This window comes from Notechis scutatus, chromosome Z (genome assembly GCF_049901735.1).
Source record: "Notechis scutatus isolate UNSWTSFEM ecotype Mainland chromosome Z, rNotScu1.2, whole genome shotgun sequence".
NCBI lineage: Eukaryota > Metazoa > Chordata > Lepidosauria > Squamata > Elapidae > Notechis > Notechis scutatus.
In genome coordinates this window covers 31,796,852-31,819,426 of record NC_142025.1, presented here as the reverse complement: position 1 = coordinate 31,819,426, position 22,575 = coordinate 31,796,852, and the positions used below count along the sequence as shown (strand labels likewise).

Here is a 22,575-nt window from a genome sequence, read left to right as displayed (position 1 = left end):
TTTCCTTTTCTTTTTTCTTTTACATTTTATATAATAAAATAAAAAAAAAATATTAAACACAAAGTCACTTCTGTGAGATAAGTAACCATTTACACAATGTAAATAAATAAACTTTTGCAAACAATTCTGATCTCTGGTAAGATTAATCTATCATCTTTGCTGTGTGATGGGATAGAGATTATATTTAAAAAACAAAAAGAAAGGAAGGAAAAAAAATAAGATTTAAAATATGCATTTAAGCCTTGTTCATCTTAAATATGTGCCATTCTTCAGATTCTTTCCATGGGAATGCGCCCCTTCCCCAATAGATTGGCCATGCTGGTTATTTATCTTTATTTATTTATTTGTTTGCCATCGATCCCTGAAGGCTCTATGCCAACATATAAAATAATGTCTTTTTACTTGGAAATACACATTAAAAATAAAAAGATCAAAAAGGATACAAACCATAAAATGCAAATTCCATGTACTCACTAAACTCAACTTAACTTAGAACACATCTTTTTCTTGTGCAAGAGACCATTTTCCTAAAGCAAAGCTGATAGAAAGCCTGCCAAGAGGCAGTCCCAAAGAATGGGAATTGAAAACAAGTGCTTCCAAGGCCCAATCAGGTGTCAATCCTGTGAGGACTGAATATATAGTAAAATAAGCTTAAATTGTTAAATGGGTAAGCAGATTAATACAGAAGAAGATGGTCTCTCAAGTAACAAGGTACAGAGAAATACAAGACCTTAAAGGAAACAACTGATAGCATTGGAAGTCAACCAATAACCAAAATACCTTCCAGAATAGTGGAGTCACTCTAATATATTGAAGCACAGCCATCAGTGCCATGTTCTGTATTATGTGAAGTTTCCACATGGTCTTTCTGGGCAGTCCCATGTATAGTGTGTTATAACAGTCCTAAATGAGAGAGATGACTAAAGGATGAGATAGTGTGAGAATGACTTCCCCAGTCCAGGAATGGTTGCAATTGGAGTACAAAGTGTAACTTTGCAAAAGCCCTCCTAGCTACATCTGCCACCTCTCTTCAAGCAAGAGCTATGCATCTAAGAAAACATCCAGGCTGAAGAATACTTCTCACAGGGGGAATACATTTAAAGTCACAAATTGTTAGATTTGCAAATCTAAAGTCATTCAGTCTTGGAAGGATTTGAAATCTACTCCTTCCTCTCTTTTCTCCCTCCAGACTCTTAACAGCACTTTGACTGTATTATGTATTAAGTCCAAGGTTAAAAGAGAAGGTCTTTCTTTCCTGACTGATGGAAGCCTAGAAGCTACCAGATGGACCAAGAATAAGGCATGGAGTAGCACGAAAGAGAACTTATTACAGGATTAGGCCAGTTCACTGAAAGATGATGTATAAACTGGGTATAATTGGCAGGAGAGTATCATTTGGATTCATGCTTTCAAAATGAACATGTTAACAAACTTTGAATCACCTCAGAGGAAAGAAGAATTTTAATGGAAGTGAAATTGTTTTTTCCAAGAAAAGATAGAGGTGGAATTATAGGGCAAAACATAATGTCCCAAAAGAAGGAATTTCCTTACAATTTTAATTAAACATTTGGAATCTAAACACAATTTTAGGCTCTAAAAGCAATTTAACTATGGAACTAATTATTTAGATGAGCTCACTTTAACAGTTTTTAATATAGAAGTGAAACAATTTCCTATTGGAAATATCCTGTCCCAAATGGATTAGATTAGGATTAGATCAGACTTTCTCAAACTGAGCACTTTCCATGTAGCGGGATGTCAATTGCAAAATTTACAAACAACAATCTTCATGGGTGTTATAATTTTCTGAAGTGTATTTTACAGAGAAACCATACAACCATTAAGGTTATATTTATGCCAGGAAAAATCTGAGAGCATAAAGCAGTAAACAAAGTCTCCATGTTTTAAAAAAGTGGCCTATATTATTAGGGCATTTGTAGGATTAATCTGACATTTTGAATACTGATGGAGATATATAATTAAACAACGTTTATTTTTCATTTCAAGGCTTACAAAAAATTAAAACAAGTGACAATATTGTCATTAGAATGAGAATTCTATGATTCTCAGTAGCAAAGTCCAGGACAAAATTGCTTTATAAGAGTGCAACTTTCACACAACAAAGAGATAACATTTTACTGGGGAAAGTTGTAAAGGATTGTCAGGCTAGAAAGAGAAGCATAAGGCACTACAACATACAAACAAAGCATAAGATAAAAACTTGATTTGTAAATATCAGACGGACAATACTAATATAAAAGAGAATGAAAGTTAACTTGCAGGAATTTTCTAATTTAATTTTATTTGTCTAACCTAGAAATTCTAAAAGATGAAGCTACCAACAGCTGGAGATCTGCCCCTGTAAATTGTTTACAATCCAGTAATTGATATCTAGGAAATCTCTGCTTTTCTGCTCTTGGAGCCAATATGTGTTGTGCTGCCCTCTGCTGTGTGAAACCAAAATAGCAATAGAAATGATACTTTTAATTCAGTGAAGTTAAATTTTAAGAACATAGAGTTTTCTTTCAGCTAAAGTATGTAGGCTGCTTTCAGGGATTGTGGGCGCTGAGAACTGTGGAAATAAAACTTTTTAAAAAAGTAATAAAAAAGCCAGTGTATGATTGCTACCTTGTGCAGATTACAGTGTATGATTGTTACAGGAAGTCATGTCCAAAGTTACAACGGCACTGAAAAAAGTGAATTATGGCTTTTTCAGACTTACAACCATTTCAGCATCTCAGTGGTCATGTGATCAAAATTCACATGCTGGCAACTGACTCATATTTATGAAGGTTCTTACAGTACCTTAGAGTTTGACTTTTGCGAACTTCTAACAAGCAAAGTCAATGGGAAGCCAGATTTACTTAACAACCATGTTACATGTCGCAATATGGGGCAAAATTCTCTTAACAACTGTCTTTGCTTAGCAACAAAAAAGTTGGGTTCAACTGTGGTCCTCAGTTGAGGACTACCTGTATGGTATTCACGTCCTGTAATTTTTTTGTAGACTTTATTGCAATATGCATACTCCTAACAGCCTGTCATTTTCTGGTTTTGGAACAGGGCAATAGAAATATGCCAACAGCACAAGATTCTCTCTATCAACCCTTTCTGATACCTTTCTTCTTAAAGTCTACTTTGTTTTGTTGAGACTAGTACTGAAAATACAATTAAAAAACACCAAATATAATTCTGGATGCTGCCATTGAAAATTCTGTTACATATTTAGTGGCAAAGTAAAATTACTTCTGTGAACATTTGTAAGTATCCAGCATAAAGAATAAAGACTGGTTTATTAGGCAAAAGTAGTAACATGTACTTGTTGCCATGTCACTTGTTGCTATTAAGTGTAACAAATTCTTCTTTTTCCTGAAGGAAACTTGTTACTTCCTTCTTCTTTTTAACTGCAATGCTTATTTAGAAATTAAAAAGTACTGTGAAGATTTTTATTGAAGAATATGGACACTTCATCCTTTTTTAAACAATCATAATCATTTTTACAGTACAATTTATAAGCTTTTATATAAAAACTTCACTAAGGAATGAAAAGTGAAGAAAGTTGAGAAAGTTCCTAAGTTCATCAACCAAAGTTGCCTTATTTTCCAGACCAAACTTTTGTCAATTGAAAGAAACAGTTAATTTATGGTAATAGAGACATAGATGATGAACAAGATGTTCTTTGTATATTGGCAACATTTTGATTGTTACCTTACTAGATCATTGTAGTTACTATTAATGGTAGATATGAATGTCAGCATAGTGCGTGCAACACCCAGAAAAAGATTAAGAATTGGGATGGTGCTTCAAACTTGTCATCATTCTCTACTCACAATTGGAGAGCAAAACAACTGAATACCAATTATTTGTCATTTTGCCAGTATGTATATGGATAATGAGAGAAGTCCGCTGTGGTGATTAAGACATCAGGCTAGAACCTGTGAGACGGTGAATTCTAGTCCTACCTTAGGTACAAAGCCAGCTGGATGATCTTGGACCAGTCGCTTCTGTAAAACTTTACCAAGAAAACTGCAGGGATGGTTTTCTGCTCAGGAAATCTCCAAGAATTGGACAATAGGGAAAAAAAGGAACAAAACTGCTTTGTGAATTACCAGGACCCAGAAGTCCCATACACTTCTCCATATTGATCTCCTGCAACAAACCAAGTGCAGAGGAACATGTTACTTCTTCTCATTCCTAACATAAAATAAAACAGTAATGGGGGGAACAAGAGACCAAAGTTTTCCTTCCTATATGATACATAGCATATTACATTGCTGTTGCTGCTAAAGGAAAGAAAGAAGCTGTCTATAAAAAAAGTGATTTAGCAGGGAACAGGATGCTTTTGCTTCCCTTTTAGTGATTTTTATTAAAGATTGGTATTTGTCACAGTTAAAAAGAAGAATTAAGGTTAAAATGTACAGATTAAAAGTGAGATTTTTTTTTAAATCAGGAGGCTTATAACTGAACAAAGTGAAGAGAATCTCCACAAGCCACTAGCCATCCCCAGCCATCACATCCAAGACCAAAGGTGGAAAAATGTCCTAAATATCCAGGTTGTCAAACAGTCACAGCCATTCAATCTAGTTAGAATTGAGTCAAAGTTTGTTCCTCCTCCTCAACTTTTAAGCCGTCTGAATAAAAAAAAATTCTCACTTTTAACTTGTACATTTTAACCTTAATTCTGCTTTTTAACTGTGTTTTTAGTTATTAGCTGTGGGAAATTGTCCAAAGTCACTCAATGAGATGGGTGATGTAGAAATTTAATAAACAAATAAAATTCTGAGCCAGTTGTCCACTTCCAAATGGGTTTGAGGCAGCCCCATATAGAGCACATTATAGTAATCTGTGCAGAAGGTGACCAAAGTGTGAATGGATGTCTGAATGGACTGGACCAGTCCAAGCAAGGGTCAATTGGCACACGATGGATTTCTGTGAAATTCTTCTTAACCAAAGCTGCCACCTGCTCCTTAAAAAGGAGCTGTGAGACCATGAAGCTCCCAGTTATGTATCAATGCAGGAAGGGAAAGTGCAATCCATATAATACTTAGTAGTCTCCAGCCTCAGGTATGTATCGTTTCAGCCACTTGATATGGATAGAGTTGAGCTTCAACCTGATCTTTCCATCCAGTTCCCCACAGTCTGGTCTACTTTATCTACAAAATAATGAAGGTAGTACAACCAGTGAAGAATGATCACATCAACTCTCTTTAGTCTATCTTTGAACCACCCGAATCTAGAAAATCTTCAAGACAGTTTCTAACAGAATATAATGCAAGAGTATGTCTAAAAATAATCAGAATGCAAATGATTGATGCCAGATCTATTTTTCTTGAAAAGTACAATGCATTCACTTCTACGTAAATCATAGGTTTCTAGTTCTAGTATTACATTCTTACTTCTGCTTGATCAGATTGATTCCTACCATTGACTTGGTGTTTACTTTAAATTAAGTTAAATTCTGGGTCAGATAAACTTACAGCCCAGAAGAGATATGCTTGTGGTCTGAATGAACTTATAAGTATTATCTTTTCAGATATTGGTGAAGCATCAGACAATCAAAAGAGGGTAAGCATTGTCTTCCACAGAAAGGAAAAAAAGATGGCCTAATAGCTGGGAAATGAACCTACCTATTTTTTTCAACTACCACAAAGCATATTGAATAAGTGGCTGGGCCTAAATAATTTCCTTCTAATGTAATAAACTATTTAGGACCAACCACTTTTTCAATATAATAATGCAAATTAAAGGACCCACAATAGAAGACTATCTTTGTTCCACATGAAGCAGAGCCAACTATTTCTCTGGAGAGTTGGTTCCACTAACTGAAATTATTGTACAGTTGGGCTTCAGATCAAATCAAACATGACTTTGTAATTTAATACTTTATTTCATGTCCTGTACCTTGAGTTACAGTAAACAAGACTTTCAGTCATTTCATAATCGTTTTATTAGATATTTTAAAATAGACAATGGAGTTTTTTTCCTGATTTGTGTTGGGGTATGTGTTGGACTACAGAAGATGTAAAATTTTGGAAAAGAAACTTAAACATTCTTTCAGAATAACAACTTCAGTAAAACTATGTGCTCATATTGATGGATGATTATGTACCATCAAGTTGTTTTTGACTCTTAGTGACCACATAGATAGATTTTACTCCATGATTGTCCATCACCCCATGATAAGTTTGGCCAGGCCCACTCAGTCCATCCAAAGAGGCTTGCTACCATTCTCCTGTCTCTTTTCCTAGACCTTGCCAGCAATTTCAGCTGGCAGGACCTAGGAAAAAGGCCTTCTGTGGTCATGCCCTATGCCTATGGAACATTCTATCACCCCCCCCCCCAACCTTCTGGAGGGGAATCAAAAATTAGTTTGAAAATATGAAAGAGTCCATGGTCAACATCCATAATTACCATCCATAATACAACATAATTTTGCCAACTTGTCAAACTAACAGAATTAAGAGGTTCTACTTTCTTAGAATTCTTCAGGATTTGGCTCCATTTAAAACAATTTAAAACATTTTAAGGTATAATTACTGCATGACTAAATTACATTTTCCTTTAACAACTATAGATAATATAATTTTCTAAATATCACTACATCGCACCTACCTCCTAATTGATGGGATGTAGACAATAATATGTCAGATTGCAAAACACTTTGAGATCTAGGCTGCTTAGCATAAAACCAATCTTTGAGTTTGTGGGATATGGGCAAAAGGATCCCAAAGTGACAGTTTTGTACTAGTACTAAGGATTAGCTATAGTATAAACAAGGTAATTAATTCTTTTCGCCCTAGTAGAAAACATTGTGTGAAAACTTTTATTGACCAAAGCCATGATAATCTGGTGATGACCACAGTGTATAGAATATTGCAATTGAATAGATCATGAATGAATGAATGGGAAAAAGGGAGGAAAGAAGAAATTTTTGATATGTGTGAAACAAAGAACAAGAGGAAATAAAATATGAATAAAATATGATATAAAATGGAGTTAATACATACATGAAAATGAGATAGCAGGTTTAATTATAAAAGAATTAAATATGTGTCAAAAATCAATTGGTATGATTTATATGCTGGGAGTGTATATGAAAGCAGAAATTATTTTTGGTACCTTCAAGTCAGTCTTGACTGTTAGCGACTGCTTGGACAATTCCCTTCAGTTGTTTTTGCAATATTTTCAGAAATGGTTTGGTCCTTTCTTTTTTCCAAATGTCTGCCAGATAGGACTAAAACTCAGTCTCCTGGTTACTGCATAATACCTTAACCCCTACACAAAATTGATTCTTAGGGATTCACAGATTGGCAATAATTCTATATTATGTTTAGTGAATTATGATAAAAAAAAAAAAAGAATTACTGTGTTCCCCCCCAAAATATGATCAATCTTGAAACTTAAGTCCTAGCTTGATTTTTACATGTGTGCCCAATATAAGGCCTACCAACAAAATAAGCCCTGATATAGACCCCACCCACCCCAGGGTGCACGGGTAAAAATTAATTTAGGATAGGGATGGGAGGGTGGAACTGCCCTATTACTTACCTTTGGGCAGTTGCAGCCAGGCCTCACACACCCTGACACCTATCTTGCTGGCCTTGCCGGCAACAGAAGAAGCTCCTGAAGGCCTCTGACAGAGAAAAGGAGGGTGAGGGCAATGTGTGTAAGTGAGGTGAGTCAGTGGACACCTTCCGAAAGTAAGGCCTGGTGCCTTTTTTTGGTGGCAAGATATGTCTGTCTGTCTGTCTGTCTGTCTTATTTTTGGGAAAACACAGCAGGATATTTTGAGAAAAATAATGGAAAAATCTATTAGTGATAGGACTGGATATATAATAATAAAACATTGTATAGAAAACACAAGCAGGCAGCTTGGAAGTCTAGAATGATTTAATGCAAACTATTTTTGTAAAAGATTTTAGGAAAAAAGTTTCATTTGAATTATTTATTATTTAATTATTTAGTTCAACATTCAGTAAGGAGTGACATAAACTGTCTGATATTCCTTTTATTTTATAATTCATTTATGGATGTAAGTAGAAGAAATTCTTGTGTAGAAGAAATGCTTTATATCCTGACTCAAAACAAATGTCAGTGATGCAGAATTGTTCACTGGTAGCCCAAATGGTTTGCAGAAATATGCATTTGAAAACAAAAGCATCAAAGTCTAAAATAGTTATGTTTAACAGGGAAAATGGATTCAAAAATTACAAGTTGGATAGAAACAGTGAAAAAACAGAGCAAGTAATAGAATGCTTACTAAAATTGGGAAAATTAATTGAGAAATACTATCAAAAAGACAGTGGCTAGTACAAGGTCAGTTGTAAGCAATGACCATTTATGGAAAGAAAAAAAAGTCAGAATGTACAATTCATTTATTACATGTAAGTAAGAGTCAGGTATACCAAGAGAAGGTTAAAATGTGAAGGCAATGAGAAAAGTTACTTAAAAAGTATATGGAAGAAAACAGAGAAGAAAAGGATTAAGGATGAATGAGCAATGAATGAATTTATATGAATTGAATACAAAAGTAAATAACTACCAAGTGGTTTGATAAAAATATTTTAATGAAGACTGAATTAAAAACAAATACATAAATAATGAACGAGAAAAGAAAAAAGCTGAAGAAAATTGTATTTGAATGGAGATAATTGGATGTTTTAAAGTGAATGATGAGAAATCAAAGAACAAGCAACATATGAACTGCTGTATGAACTCAGGAAATCAAGGATAATGGAAAGAAAAAATTTGGAAAGCTACAGTGAATGTCATTAGGATAAATTAGATTTAGGTAGATTACCTATTGTCATCTCCTGCATTTAATTAATTTTGTTTTCTATTTCTCATTTCCTTTCTGCATAACAGTTTATCTTGAGAAGAAGAAGCATGAAAATATGTAGGTATAATTTAATGAGGACTTCTGAACAAGGTGGAGAAACTGTAACTGGATTGCTTGTAAATATAAAAGTAAGCAAAAACTTTAATTAAAGCGTCTACTATGTCAGGCACTTGTCTCATGAGCAATAAAAAAAAATCATCCCTCATATATCATAAGTGGGATCATCTCTAGCAGAGAAGGGAGGAAAATCCTTACAGCTGCCCTAAAAGGATCCAATTATTTCTGAGAATGCTGCCAGTTTGCTGACTATCCAATTATTATTTCAGTGATTCCTGAACTGCCAGGATTGGGCCAAGAGAAGTAACTAGTGTTGGGCTACTTGATATGATGCAATTTGTAACATGAAAGTTCATAATATACAGGGATTTACAACCACAATGGGGATCAGATTTTCTGTTGTTAAACAAGGCAGTTGTTAAATAAGATGCACCTAATTTTATGACTTTCACCACTGTTAAATGAATCACTGCAGTTGTTAATTTAAATCATGCAACTATTAAGTGAATCAAGCTTTAGTGATAACCCAGGAATTCCTCTGTTTGCAAAATGCAAACATTAAACATTGGATTACATTATTTTATTATATGATCCCTGGTTTAATATTTTTTGTCTTAAATTGTTATACTCTGTTACACTATACACTCTTTGAAGATTGCCCATTAGAACTGTCAATCAAAGCAAGATAGCACAGATCTTCTAGAACAGAGGTGTCAAAACGATTTCATTGTGGGCCACATCAGGGTTGTATTTGACCTTGGAGAGGTGGGATGTGTGTGACTAGGGATGGACGTGACCTGGGGTGGGCATGGCCATGGTGGGTGTGGCCAGCTCGACGTCACTCATGTCATGAGCATCTGTGATGACCAAGTGCTAAGACAGGACTTCCTTGAGACCTTCCTTCACTCTCATTATAATATCCTTCCTTCCTTTTTCCTTCCCTCTTCATCTCCTTTCTTCTTCCTTCCCCTCTTTCCTTATTTTTTCTTCCTTGCTCTCTTCCCATCTTCCCTTCTATTTCTTTGTTTTTCCTCTTTCCCTTTATCTTTCCTCTTTCTCTTTTTGTTTTGTTTTTAGTTTCTTCTGATAACCCACCAACAAAAAAAGGAGTCTGGGGGGTGCTGCGCAAACCTCCCCCAAGGTCAATTTTCCCTGGCAGACACCACTGGCTGGTCCTTTGCGGTTTCCAGACCAGACCCGCAGGCCAGATTTGGCCCACAGGCTTGAGTTTGACACCACTGCTCAAGAGCAGGAGTGGGAAACCAAGGCCCTTTTATGACTTGTGAACTTTAATTCCCAGAATTCCTGAGCCAGCCATATGTGAGCAATGCAACAATAATCAGAGAGGATATGCAATAGTGCAAGGGTACATGAAAGGTACAGCAAAGATTGAGAAGGATGCTCAAGGTTGTGAGTTGGGGACAATGTGCAAGAATACAGAAGTGACCAGCATAAGTGAAGTGAGGCTGGAAGAGGAAGTATTCATGGGGAAGACTTATTCCAGCAATCTGCAATCTCTGGGAGAAAGGATGCAAGTAGTGATCATATGATTGCAGGCTGGGCAACTAGTCATAAGTGTGAACCAACTACCACGTACTTGGGAACTCTTAGGACGGGTTATAATTACCATTTGTTCAGTATGATTGTAACTTTAAATGTGTCAGGGGAAACAAATTTTCATAGTAATGAGTAATGTGACCCATTTTAAAGTATTTAACAAAAGTTAACTCAGTTCCTTTTTTAAATGTTAACAAACCTGTTGCGCTTTTCTAATTCCCATGTTTCCCAAAATCACATTCTCTTAACTTATTGTCAGAGGTAAATGCATCTTTGAAGAGGAGATGAGGCTGCTTGCTTTGAAGAAGTCTCCTGTTTCCAACTGAGAACTTTTGTATAGTAATCAGCTTGCCTTCAGATATATTTTTAGGCAACTTGGTGATGCTACAATTGCAGAGAATTGGCTCATCTGTATCTGTTTCTAGTTGCAGCTCCAAGTACAGTACTGAGAGTATTTTGATCATATTTGCGACCACCTCTTGTTGGACAATTATAAGGGGAATGTCACTATCAGCAGTTTCTGATACCCTCTGTCAGGTATCTGAGTCTCGGTGGCGCAATGGTTAGGCTACTTCTGCTGACTGTCGGCTGCCTGCAATTTGGCAGTTCAAATTCCACCAGGCTCAAGGTTGATTTAGTTTTCCATCCTTCCAAGGTGGGTAAAATGAGGACCCAAAATTGTTGGGGGTGATATGCTGACTCTGCAAACTGTTTAGAGGGGGCTGGAAAGCACTATGAAGCGGTATATAAGTTTAAATGCTATTGCTATCTTCTGACCCTGACTCCAAAAAGAGGAATGGTATGGTTCTGAAATGATACCTTCCTTTTTCAATGATTCTTTCAGCAACCCAGAGGCTTCTATGTTGTGCGGTGCTACAGGACTCCTCCTGAGGTTCTGGTAACATCAGTATGCAGATAGTACTCAACTCTATACCTGTTAGGTTCCAGACAGGGAGGAACATGCTTAGGTTTGATCCTAAAATGTCAGAGTGACTTTGGATTTGGATTACTGCAATTCCAGGCAGATTCTTATTCTGGATTCCTCCTCCATTGAAGTACTGTAGTTCATAATACAGAAATCTACCTTCACTCTTTGGTCCCTGTTTAAAGACCAGGTGGCAGCTGCAATTATTCTGGGCTTTATAAAGATTAATTCTGTGCACCACTTACAATCCCTCCTGAAGTAAAAAGTGACCAGGTGCCATTTTAGATACTGGTTATTATCTTTTAAGATACATCTATATGGCACAGAAACAGACTACTTTTGGAATCACCTACTCTAACAGTGTCTACATTGTCAGTGAGATCTAAAAAATTGGGTTCTGTTTCCTTCTTTTTCAGAGGAGATCCTCTTCAATAACTACCGTCTAGGAAATAACTTTCCTCTGAAGGAAAGTCGTCCCAAACTTATTAGAATTTTAAAAACCACAAAACCCCTAAGAATGAGGAAATTACACTATTGTTCTTTTTTGCAACATGGTATGTGCTTAATTATATTATTTATGTTGAATGTGAATACATATGGTAATGGTATTGAGTTTTATATTATATTAAGTCAATAATTACTGTAGCACCTTATAAATTTAGTAAATAAAAATAAGTCTCCAGGACTTTTCTATCAGGTATAATAATGGGAAAATATGATAAGAAAACAGAGTTTCTAATGCTACATTTATTAACAGCAGCAAGAATAATTTACACACAGAATTGGAAAAATGATAGTATGCCACCAGAGGAAAATGTGATAAGAAAAATGTGATGAATAAGTTGACCATGGAGATAAAGGAAAAAGAGGAAACGTATTTGACATGGAATGTACAGTATGATTGGCTAAATAATAGGTATGGAGTTGAACAGAGAAGATGACAATAGGACAAATGTATAGATAGTTAAGATTAAGTATTAATACCATCACAAAAGCATTGTAATGAATGGAAATGATGTTGTATATAAGAAAAAATTGTTTAATAAAAATTATTTTTTAAAAAAGTTTCAAGTTCGCTTGGGGCTTTGCTCTCCACTTTGCCTGTATATATATAAGCCTTCTTTCAACTAAGATGGAAAGAGTTTTTAAGAATGCTCCAACTTTGCATGCTTGCCCAGGCAATGTGGAACCAATCTCAAAAGTTGGTTTGTTCTCTACTTTGCTTGGGCAAGTCAGCTGGGGATTTATGCAGGAAAACTGGAAAGAGGTTTGAAAGTAATGGCCAGAGCTACATAGGCAAGGCAAGAGCGCTCTCAAAACTTCACTCTACTTTGCAAAAAAAATTGAAACTCCCATCCAAGCTTTTCACAACCTCCTGGTTCACATTCCATCCTTTGAGAACTTCTGATAGCACACATCTATCAACTAAGGGCATGATATATGTTTTTCTCAAAGTAGAGATAAAAACAGACCAATTAAAAGTGAAATAATGCTTCTAATTTTTTGGCAAGCAATATGATATTGTTGAATACCAGTATGTCCCAGACACTTTCCTTGATTTAGTGAGTTTCCTGCTCCAACTGCTTTTAAACAAAAATGGAAAAACTTAATAAAGAAACTGATGTGCTACAAAAAAAAACAGCAGCACGTAGCTCAATATTTACATATAGCAAAAGCCTTTAGACTCATAAAGTTCCAATTGGAATTATTTTGAGGGGGGGGCGCGGGATGGAGAAAGGTTGTAGGATGGCTATTATTTAGTAAATAGAGACCTGAGAAAACCCCATGACTGCTGTTTTGTGAGAGTGTCTTATGCAATTCCAAATGCCCCCAAAATGTTGCCTATTCCTGTTCTGGTCCATGTAACAAATCCACCTATGAAACCAGCATAGTTTTAGTGGAAAAAGTACAAATAATAGCAGGTTTTGACCTTCCTCTGAAGGTCAACTCTGAACAGGGTCCATACCCAACGTGGTGTCTGACAGACTCATTGTTTAAATGGAGTCTTGTCTCTGCCCCTCAGTGTGACTGTGGTGCTCCTCGACAAAATATCCATCACATTGTGTCCGAATGTCCATGAAGAGCTTACACTGGCCCAATGCCTGATTTTTTTCAACATAGATCACCCTGTCCTTCAATGGACTGGACATTAACATTTGAACCACTATAAGTCCATTTATTTGCCATACACTAAATAAATACATAAGTAGCAGGAATTTGGCAGGGTGGCCAGAATAAACGGGAAACCTGTGGGAACTCTCCTCAGAATAAGATCTATTGAGCTGTGGTAGCACAGTGGCTAGAGTGCAGCATTGCAGGCTAAGTTTGCTGACTGTCAGGGGTTCTCAATCCTCACCAGCTCAAGGTTGACTCATCTTTTATTCTTCCAAGGTTGATAAAATGAGGACCCAGATTGTTGGGGGCAGTATACTTATTTTGTAAACCGCTTAGAGAAAGCTGTAGAGCACTGTGAAGTGGTATATAAGTCTAAGAACTATTGCTATTATCAATGCATGTTAGGGATTGTAAATAAGTGTATAGTAAGGACATGTGTGTGTCCACAGACATGCAACATTTAGAGTGCAGTCAATGCGCTCTAAAGTAAAAATGACTGCCCACCAAAGAGTACATCTAACCAATTCATATGTATATTTCAGTTATACACAAGTACACACACACACATATATATATATAACTGAAAAGAATAGCAAGCTAATCATTGTATGTGAAGGCAAAATGATATAAGATACATAACATGCCAGAAGACATGAATTTAGCATAGAACTTGAATAATTATTTTCATTCAGGAGAAACAGATTGGAAGACTCAGTCAGTGCTGTACAGAACTTATATTGCATATACCTGGAGACATTTATTCAAGCTCCAGCTTGACATGTCAAACATTCTATGTATCAATCCACTATTAAATGTGGGATTAATAAATGAATCACTGAGCAGTTTGAAACTGAGTGACAGAGTTTAAAACACACATTACTGCATAGTGGCATGTAATATTAACTCGGAAGACAACCTGTGACACAGTCCTGATTGAAGTGTACATTTGTTTCACTGTCTGTAATTAAGCCTCTGCCTTAATTACAGGCAGCTGATTAATTCTAGTTGACAAAATGGACTAAATGAAAACTGAGTTACAAATTTCGAATAAAAAGACACATGAAAAGTATTTTTAAAGACCTCGAAGACATTAAAGCTCTCCTTCCCTCCCTCCCTCACCCCTCTCTCTCCACACACTCCCCCCACACACAAATCAGATAGGCCTGACCACAGTGCTCTTTTGCAAGACTCTGGAGAATTGGGTGCTTTCTCAACATTGAGTTGGAGTATTAAATAACAATATCTTATAGGAAAAGAACATACAATAGCTGTCCCAATGAAACAGATTTTTTTTAAAAAAACACCAATTTCTTATCACTAGCAGTGGGTTGAATGAGGGAGCATATAATTCCCCAGGGACTTTCTGTTCTAGAGGACAGGTGCTGCAACAGGTAAGATTCACTTCCTAGATACCATTACATGGCACTGCTTGATTGATGGGATCCAAAACTATTGACTGCCTGATCACGCAGGACAAGCAGCTACTACAGGAAATGTCCCTCAGAGAGCTAGACCCTTTGTCACACAGGGCTTTATAAATAACAAGTAGCACTTAAATTATACTTAGCTTGTTAGTGACCAGTGTGAAGATGTTATATAGTGAGGCTTGCTCCTGCGACTGCATTTTATAGTCTTCAAGTGTAGAATGCATGCAACAGTCCACCCATAAAGCAATGAAGACATGGGTGACTAAAAAGATATGCACACCCAAGACAGGAAAAAAAACACTGGTTACAGAAATTGATGGGAATAACACCTGACAAGGTCTGAGACTATAACAAGCAAATACTTTAGTAACATTAACTGGGCAATTACGAGTAACACTGCTTCTAACTAGTGTATATTCATAAATATTATCATGTCAAGTAAATCCATAACTTAAAATGATTGCCTATTTTAGGCTACCCTGTTATTGCATATCAAATTGCAGTGTTAAAATATTAACACTTACAATTTAGTCAGTGTGAACTCAGCCTAAAAATTGGAGCAGTAATTTATACCAGGATGTGGAAATTACTCTCTCTCTCTCTCTCTCTCTCTCTCTCTCTCTCTCTGTGTGTGTGTGTGTGTATGTCTAGAATATAGTAACAAATTAATCTTTCCCAGACCCATATTTACAGCAAAGAATAGTAGATTCCAGGCCTGTTCCTAGAACATTTATTTAGGAGGTCCTGGATCAGAAGGAGTAGCAATAGAGTGTGTCCATTTTAGTGGTTTTAATACTTTTAACACTTCTGCTTGTCCAGAAAAATGTCCAATACAAGAATAAAAATCCTTTAAGTATGATCTTCTGAAACTTAGTTCCCTACTCATAGTAAGACCTTAGCTCAGATATGGGACCAGATCCCAAATTCAGCTTGAGATCTGCAAACTGCTCTGGCTTTGGGTCTTTTCATGTTTCAAGCATAAGCAGATAAATACAATATCCCACTAATACTATTCACTCTCTTTCTCTCTCTTGTAGAAATGAACATTACTTCATATTTCAGAAGGCAACTTTTAGGGTGTCTCCTTCTCTGTGTTAAGGGAGGAGATAAACATGTATTGGCTTATTGATTATGCAAAATCAGTTTAGTATGACTAACATAAAAATAATCAAGAGATTTGAAAATTAAAAACAGATATATGTTTTGGCATCAAACATATTAAACCATGTCCTGAAATGGACACTTCCGGACCCAAATGCCCATGAATAAAAAACTCAGCTTTAAATGTCTTCTGAAAGGATAGCAGGATCAGGGCCAAATCTTGAGCAGTGGAGAGATCATTCCAAAGGGCAGATAAAGTCTATGACCATAGAAAAGCCTATGGTTGAGCTAGGTCCAACCAAATGACATTGGTACATAGACTGGGCTTAGAGGGAAGTATGTGTGGAATAAGTATGTGGAATAAGAGGTCTAATGGGAGACAGACAATCCTACAAATAACTTGGCCCTGTAGGAGTTGATGGGTGACAACCAGCACATTGAATTGCATATGGGAGTCATTACAAAGCAATGGTGCTATAGAGATATACTGTAATAATCCCATAGTTACCCATGCTGCTGCATCCTTCAGCATGAATTTTCTCATCTAGTATAACGACCTAATTCAAGGATAGGGTATCTGGAAAAAGTGGCAAGTTAGAACTGTCACATTTTTCTTCTAGCAGAGAGTCAAGAATGTGTAAGCATATATCTATAACCCATAAACCTATTGAGCCAAAATTCTTATTTTGAATGGGAAGAAAATGGGTACAGCATCAGGACTGACTTTACTTGGCATTGGTCACTCTTTCCTGTCCCTGAATCTCAATGGACTCCAGTCACTTTAAATGCTGCTGTAATTCCTACTCCCTACGCCCAGATTTTCCCTTTCCCCCCAGATCCCAATCAGCAATCACAGTCAGATTCAATGCAGCTTTAGATCACTTGCTCAGTCTTTCTCGTGATTCCGTGGCGAGGTGTAACAATTATTGTTGTTTGTGTCCTGATGGGCTGAAAGTAATTGAATAGTTCCTTCTGGTCACTGCATTGGATTAATAAGGATGAAAAAATCAGCTGCTATTAATGACAGAATGATAGCATCTCTAGATGGCGGACTAGCCCTAGTAAGTGTTGGGCTTTTTGCAGGGGTGGGATTCAAATTTTTAACAACCAGTTCTGTGGGCGTGGCTTAGGCAGTGGGCATGGCTTGGTGGTGATGTGACTGGATGGACATGACTTGGTGGTTATTGGCTGGGTGTGGCCAACTCAATATCGCTCACATTGAGGCACGCATCTCCTTGCCTGGCCTCTCATGAGTGTGGGGATGCTGCAATAGTCGTAAGTGTGAAAAATGGTCATAAGTCACTTTTTTCAGTACCATTGTAACTTTGAATGGTCACTCCACACAAGCAAAGTACCAGCAAAGGAGGGAAAAAAAACTCCAGAGAAGTTCCAGAGACAGAAAGTCTAGTCCTGCCAAGAATGTAATAAGAGTTAACAGAGAGGCAGCTTATGTAAAGCAACACCAGAATGTTTCCTTCCTGCCTTCCTTACAGGATTAGGCCAGTAATTTCTTCTAACAACCAGTTCTCTGAACTGCTTAGAATGTTAACAACTGGTTCTAGAGAATAGGTACGAACCTATAGAATCCCACCCCTGGCTTTTTGCCAGGATGTTGACCTTGATCTTGACAAGTAACAGATACAGGACTGAATCCCCATCAACTTTGAAACAATATATTGTATCATAAATATTAAAAATGTGGGAACTTTGGAATTTTCTCTAACTCCTGAATGGTCTAAGCTTGCAGCCCCTAATTATTCATCAGAAAGTCGTCTGAAATCAGTAAGACTCCCTGAAGCTGCCATTCTGATTTTCTGAATGCTCTGCTGGCAAACTGCCTATTCAGCTTTAATTGGTTTCACAACAAATTTTAGTTTTTAAAAGTGAGTGCATAGTTTTAAGTCCAAGACTGGAATTTACTTTAGACTTTTCACTTTATCTTCTTTCTACCCTCTGTTTAGGCCTCTCTTCTGAGAGTCATAAAATAGAACAGCATGTCCACTCCACCATTACAGGACAGCGCAATGTGGCACTTGGTTACATTTTTACTGAATTGCACACTAGAGATATGAAATCAAAGCAGAACAAGTACTTTTAAAATGACAAATCTTTATTTTGCATTCCTACATGACCGTTCCCCACCACCCTAACAGTTTGTAGGCTGTAATGTAGTTTAGGAAGCAGGAAAGTATCCTAAATAATTGCCTTTACAAGATCACTATTGTTCCCTGAAGTAATTAAGGGAGTTACCTGTTGGTCTAGAGCATTAGTAGAATACAACCTGAAGCCATTTTGGAATCACCCTTCAAAACTCTCATTTTGTTCACTTGTTTAGATAAAAGAGCACCAGTTTTGTGGGATTTCCTTCAGAACTTTATTGCCTGTTTGAAAACAGATTAGGAAACTGAAAGCCAACGCCCTAAAAGGAGAACACCATTCTGATTTCCCATCTGCAAGTTCACTCTGGCCGCCTGAATTTCATAGTGGGCACCGTTCTCTGACCTTTTTAGAGAACTGGGGTAGGGGGCACACTTTGAATTCCCGAAGCATTTGCTTGGCATCTGAGAAAAAAAAGGGGGGAGACTATCCTACAGGTGACGATCTAGTCGTGCCCATTCCGCAGTCTGCAGGTCTTGGCTTCGAGGCCCAGCTCAGCTCCCACTGGAAACAACCAGGAACCAGGCGAGGCGGAGTTAACCGCAGCTTCGATCGTGCACATCCAACACCCTTCGCCTCTTTGCGTGTCCCGCACGGCCGCACTGACACTGCGCCAGCCGGCAGCTTTACAGGCAACTCCTTCCGCACCGCCGCCACCCCTGCAGCAGCTTCTTAACCTCCCCGCCTCTGCCGCCGGCGCCCTCCAAGCGACGTCCGTCCGGCCTGCTTGGCTCGGCACGGCCCCTCCTCAAACAGATCCCCCGGTGCACGGTGAAGTCGGCCTGGGGCTGATCGGCAGCGAGGGGTCCAAGAGCTAGCGCACGCCATCCTTGCCTCCACACCTAGCAACAGCTCTGACAGGACGCAGCAGCAGCAGTAGCAGCCGCCGCCGCCGTTACAGCGGGAGGAGGAGGAAGCGGAATGGCCGCCTCGGCGGCGGCTTGCTCCCTCCCCACAGTCCTGACAGCCAGAGCCGGGGCGGAAGCAGCAGGCGGCGTGCTGGACTCGTCCTCCACCTCCTCCGGGTCTCGGCGCTCTACCGCTGCCAATGCAAACTCAGTCGTCTTTGCGGTTGCATGCGCCTTGCAGCCAGCCACCCGGCCATTTACCTCCGGCAGCTACTCGCCGCCGCCTCCCCTCATCCTCCCCACCCTCCAACACACCCACCCGCCCTCGTGCCTGCCTGACTGCCATCCAAACCCGGCACCCCCTTCCCCATCAAGCCTCTACCCTCATTCATCCCACGCTCGATCCCGGCTGCAATTCAGCCCGCTCCCTCGACCCCACGCCCCTCCTTTCCCGCTCCGCACTCCATGCTGCTGCCGCCCAATCCTCCGCCCTAGCGCGGCTTAGGAGGGGGATCTCTTTCCACCACCACCATCACCGCCCCGCTCCCGGTCCCCCGCCCCCCATGCCCACGCGTCACCCGGCTGCACCGGCTCACCGATATGGTTGTCTTCGATGTGCTCGATGAGCTCCACCAGGGTTGGGAAGTGAAGTCCGCAGCCCCCGAAGCGGCAGGTATTGGAGAAGAAGGAGGCGGCGGCGATGCCTGTCATGGTGTTGCATGGAGATTCCTCCCGCCTCCGCCTTGCGGTGCCTACTCTGCCAGGGCCGCCGGCGGGAACGGGAAAGCCAGCGAGGGGAGATGGAGATCGAGCGGGCGAGAGAGGCTGGGGGTTGGGAGGAAGAAGAGTAGGAGGTGGCGGCTGCAGCGTCGGGAGCGGCGGAGGGGAGGGACGGGCTGCTGGGTGGGGGGAGATGAGGCAGGCGCAGCTGGGAGGAGGGATCATTGCCGCACTCAAACAGCTGGGCAACCCCAGCCGTCGCTGCCTGCCTCCGCAGCAGGAGCCTAAGACCCGGGCCACGTTGGGCAGCAACTGCTCTCGGCGACGAGCGGCCAGGAGTTTTATGAGCTGGGCGGCAGCGTGGGCGCGGAGGGGAGGGGAACACAACAGTTGGGGGTGTGTCTGAGCCTATTCCTCAGTAACTTCTTAAGTTTTTCCCCCCTTTCCATACGCTATAGAAAGATATCTGCAGGAAGGAGACCAGCGTCCCTCTTCAAAAATGAAAGTTGAATAGCTGGAGCTCGGGTTGAGACTCAACACAGTCAGATCCTGGGTTCCAGTGCTGAGGCCTGCTTGGAGGGCACAACACTTGTTTCCCCTCCCCCATATTTATCATCAGACTTTACATATAGAATACTTAGGATATAAAGTTATTAAGGTAGTTTTCCGGAAGGGGAAAAAAAGATTGTTACAGTTTTACCCTATCCAACTTTGCAGCATTTATGTTTCAAACCTTCCTGCTTTGGGGGAAGAATGTATATAAGTGATAACATTAAATTAAACAGCTTTGACATTTGAATCCAAGTGTCAAACAAGAGACAGGTTTTTAGTGCCCGAATTGTGTCAGTATGCCTGACCCGTCTCCTATTTCAAACAGCATAGATTCATATTCTTCATGTACTCACTGCATTTTACAATGACATTTTACAACCTGCTTTTTGTTAGTGGACAAGAAAGATCATAATATGTTTATCTCCATTAGTTAAACAGCATTTTACAATCTATTCATACTTAAGTCCACACATTACACTAAAAGTGTGGTTTGGATTTAGTTTAGCTGACTGAAATTAATTATGGTTTGTAAATTGGTTTGTAAATTATGGTTTGTAAATTAGGATTGGGATTTATGTGTTGTAAGAATTTACCAGGTCTTCAACTCAAGGTGGTTTTTTTAAATTATTAGTAGTATTATTTTAAAAACAATTTTAAATGGTACATTGCAGATCCATATGTAGTGTCGCCATCTGTAATGTAGCATAACATACATATTGTGTATTTTATGTACTATTGTACCATACAGTATGTACTAATGGCACTTTATTGATTTGGGCTTGTCCAGTGTTGCAATTTGATTCAGCTATAACAGAGGTCTCCAAACGTGGCAACTTTAAGACTTGTCCACAAATCTTAAGGTTGCTAAGTTTGGGGACCCCTGAGCTATAATATAGTAATACTGACAATGCGAGACTTTAGATTATAGGTTTAATAAATAAAAATCATGGTTCTGTGATTTGTTTGCATGGTAGTATCCCACATTTTCTTCAGATGTTCAAGCCAACACATTGTATATAGCTTCTCTCTGAGTTTTTCCAATCCCAATTCTATGGAAGGAAGTTGGGCTAAGAAAGAATGACTGGCTCGGCATAATTCATTAAACTTCCAAGGCTGAAGGTAGACATACATCTGAATCTCCCAAGTTTAGGCCAATACCTTATCTGAGATTCTGAAATAGACAGATAGAAAATGAATATTTTTTAAACCATTCGCAGAATACCTTTAGTATATTTTAACCTTCAAAAGTCAGATAACTTTATTCAGTGTCACTTGACATCTGTGATCTGATTCCAAGATACCCAATATACAGAAATCCTAATGGAAGTTTATTGGGCCATGTGAAAAGAGAGTGTTTTAGTGACAGGGCATGTGAAAATAAAAAGCAAAAGAAAATGGTCCTTTTATATTCCCAACTATTTGAGTCACCAAATCTTCAGAAAAAATTTCAACCCAACTGAAAACTTTGTTTTCAGGTTAGCCAACCTCAAAACTTTGAGCTCTATGGTTTAACTTGAAAATTCTTCAGAGCAATTCTTTCCAAATTAAATCAGTTCAGCTGTCCAACAAGACAAACAGCATGAGATCACAGAATTCATAACCGAATCAGAAGCCATCCAAATGTCAAGTGTGGAAAGGCCCTATGTGAATCTTCTGTGATCAGAGGAGATTCAGGAAATAAGGCAAATTAGAGCTCATTGTTCAAAGAAAATGAAAGCCAGTCCAAAACTTTTCTTTGGACAAGAGAAGCATATAGTAATCTTGAATCAAGATTTTGTAAAATACACTCAACTATTTTGTGAATCCAATTCACTATTATTGACCTTTAGGTGTAGTATGATAAATGTTTCTGTTCTATTGTGATGAGGATGGACATCTTCTCTCCTCCAGGCTGCAAAATGTCCAGGACTGAATCTGTTTCCAAAATGCAAAACTTCTGATGATACTTCAGTGTATAAATTGTGGGTTAACTAACACATCCTAAAAGTTGAGTTTAAAGACTGGTGGAGCTACTATGACTGTTGTACACATTTTAAAGTGATTCCATAATAATATATGTACTAGTATATAAATGTTTCAAGGACATTTTTAATTTACTAAAATATGTATGACCCAAGCAACCTTCAGACAGTAATGGCTCATATTAATACATGATTTGGAGTGTTTTAGCAGTCCTAAGAAGTTTGCATACCCATTTGCAGTCTGATTCAGGTGACCCTGAGAATCAGATAAACCTCCAAGTGGCCTCAACAATTCTCAGAGAGCTAATGACCTGGC

At 38.6% G+C, this 22,575-nt stretch overlaps 1 protein-coding gene across 1 annotated transcript in view; it reads right to left on the bottom strand.

Moving 5' to 3' along the window:
* The window catches only part of JAZF1 (JAZF zinc finger 1), a 138,630-nt gene extending 118,564 nt beyond the window's left edge, over positions 1 to 20,066 (bottom strand). Inside the window, exon 1 of the mRNA XM_026673605.2 lies at positions 19,623 to 20,066. Coding sequence (XP_026529390.2) covers positions 19,623 to 19,971 — 349 coding nt within the window. The 5' untranslated portion in view covers positions 19,972 to 20,066. The remainder of the gene's footprint in view (positions 1 to 19,622) is intronic.
* Between the last annotated feature and the right edge of the window lie 2,509 nt (positions 20,067 to 22,575).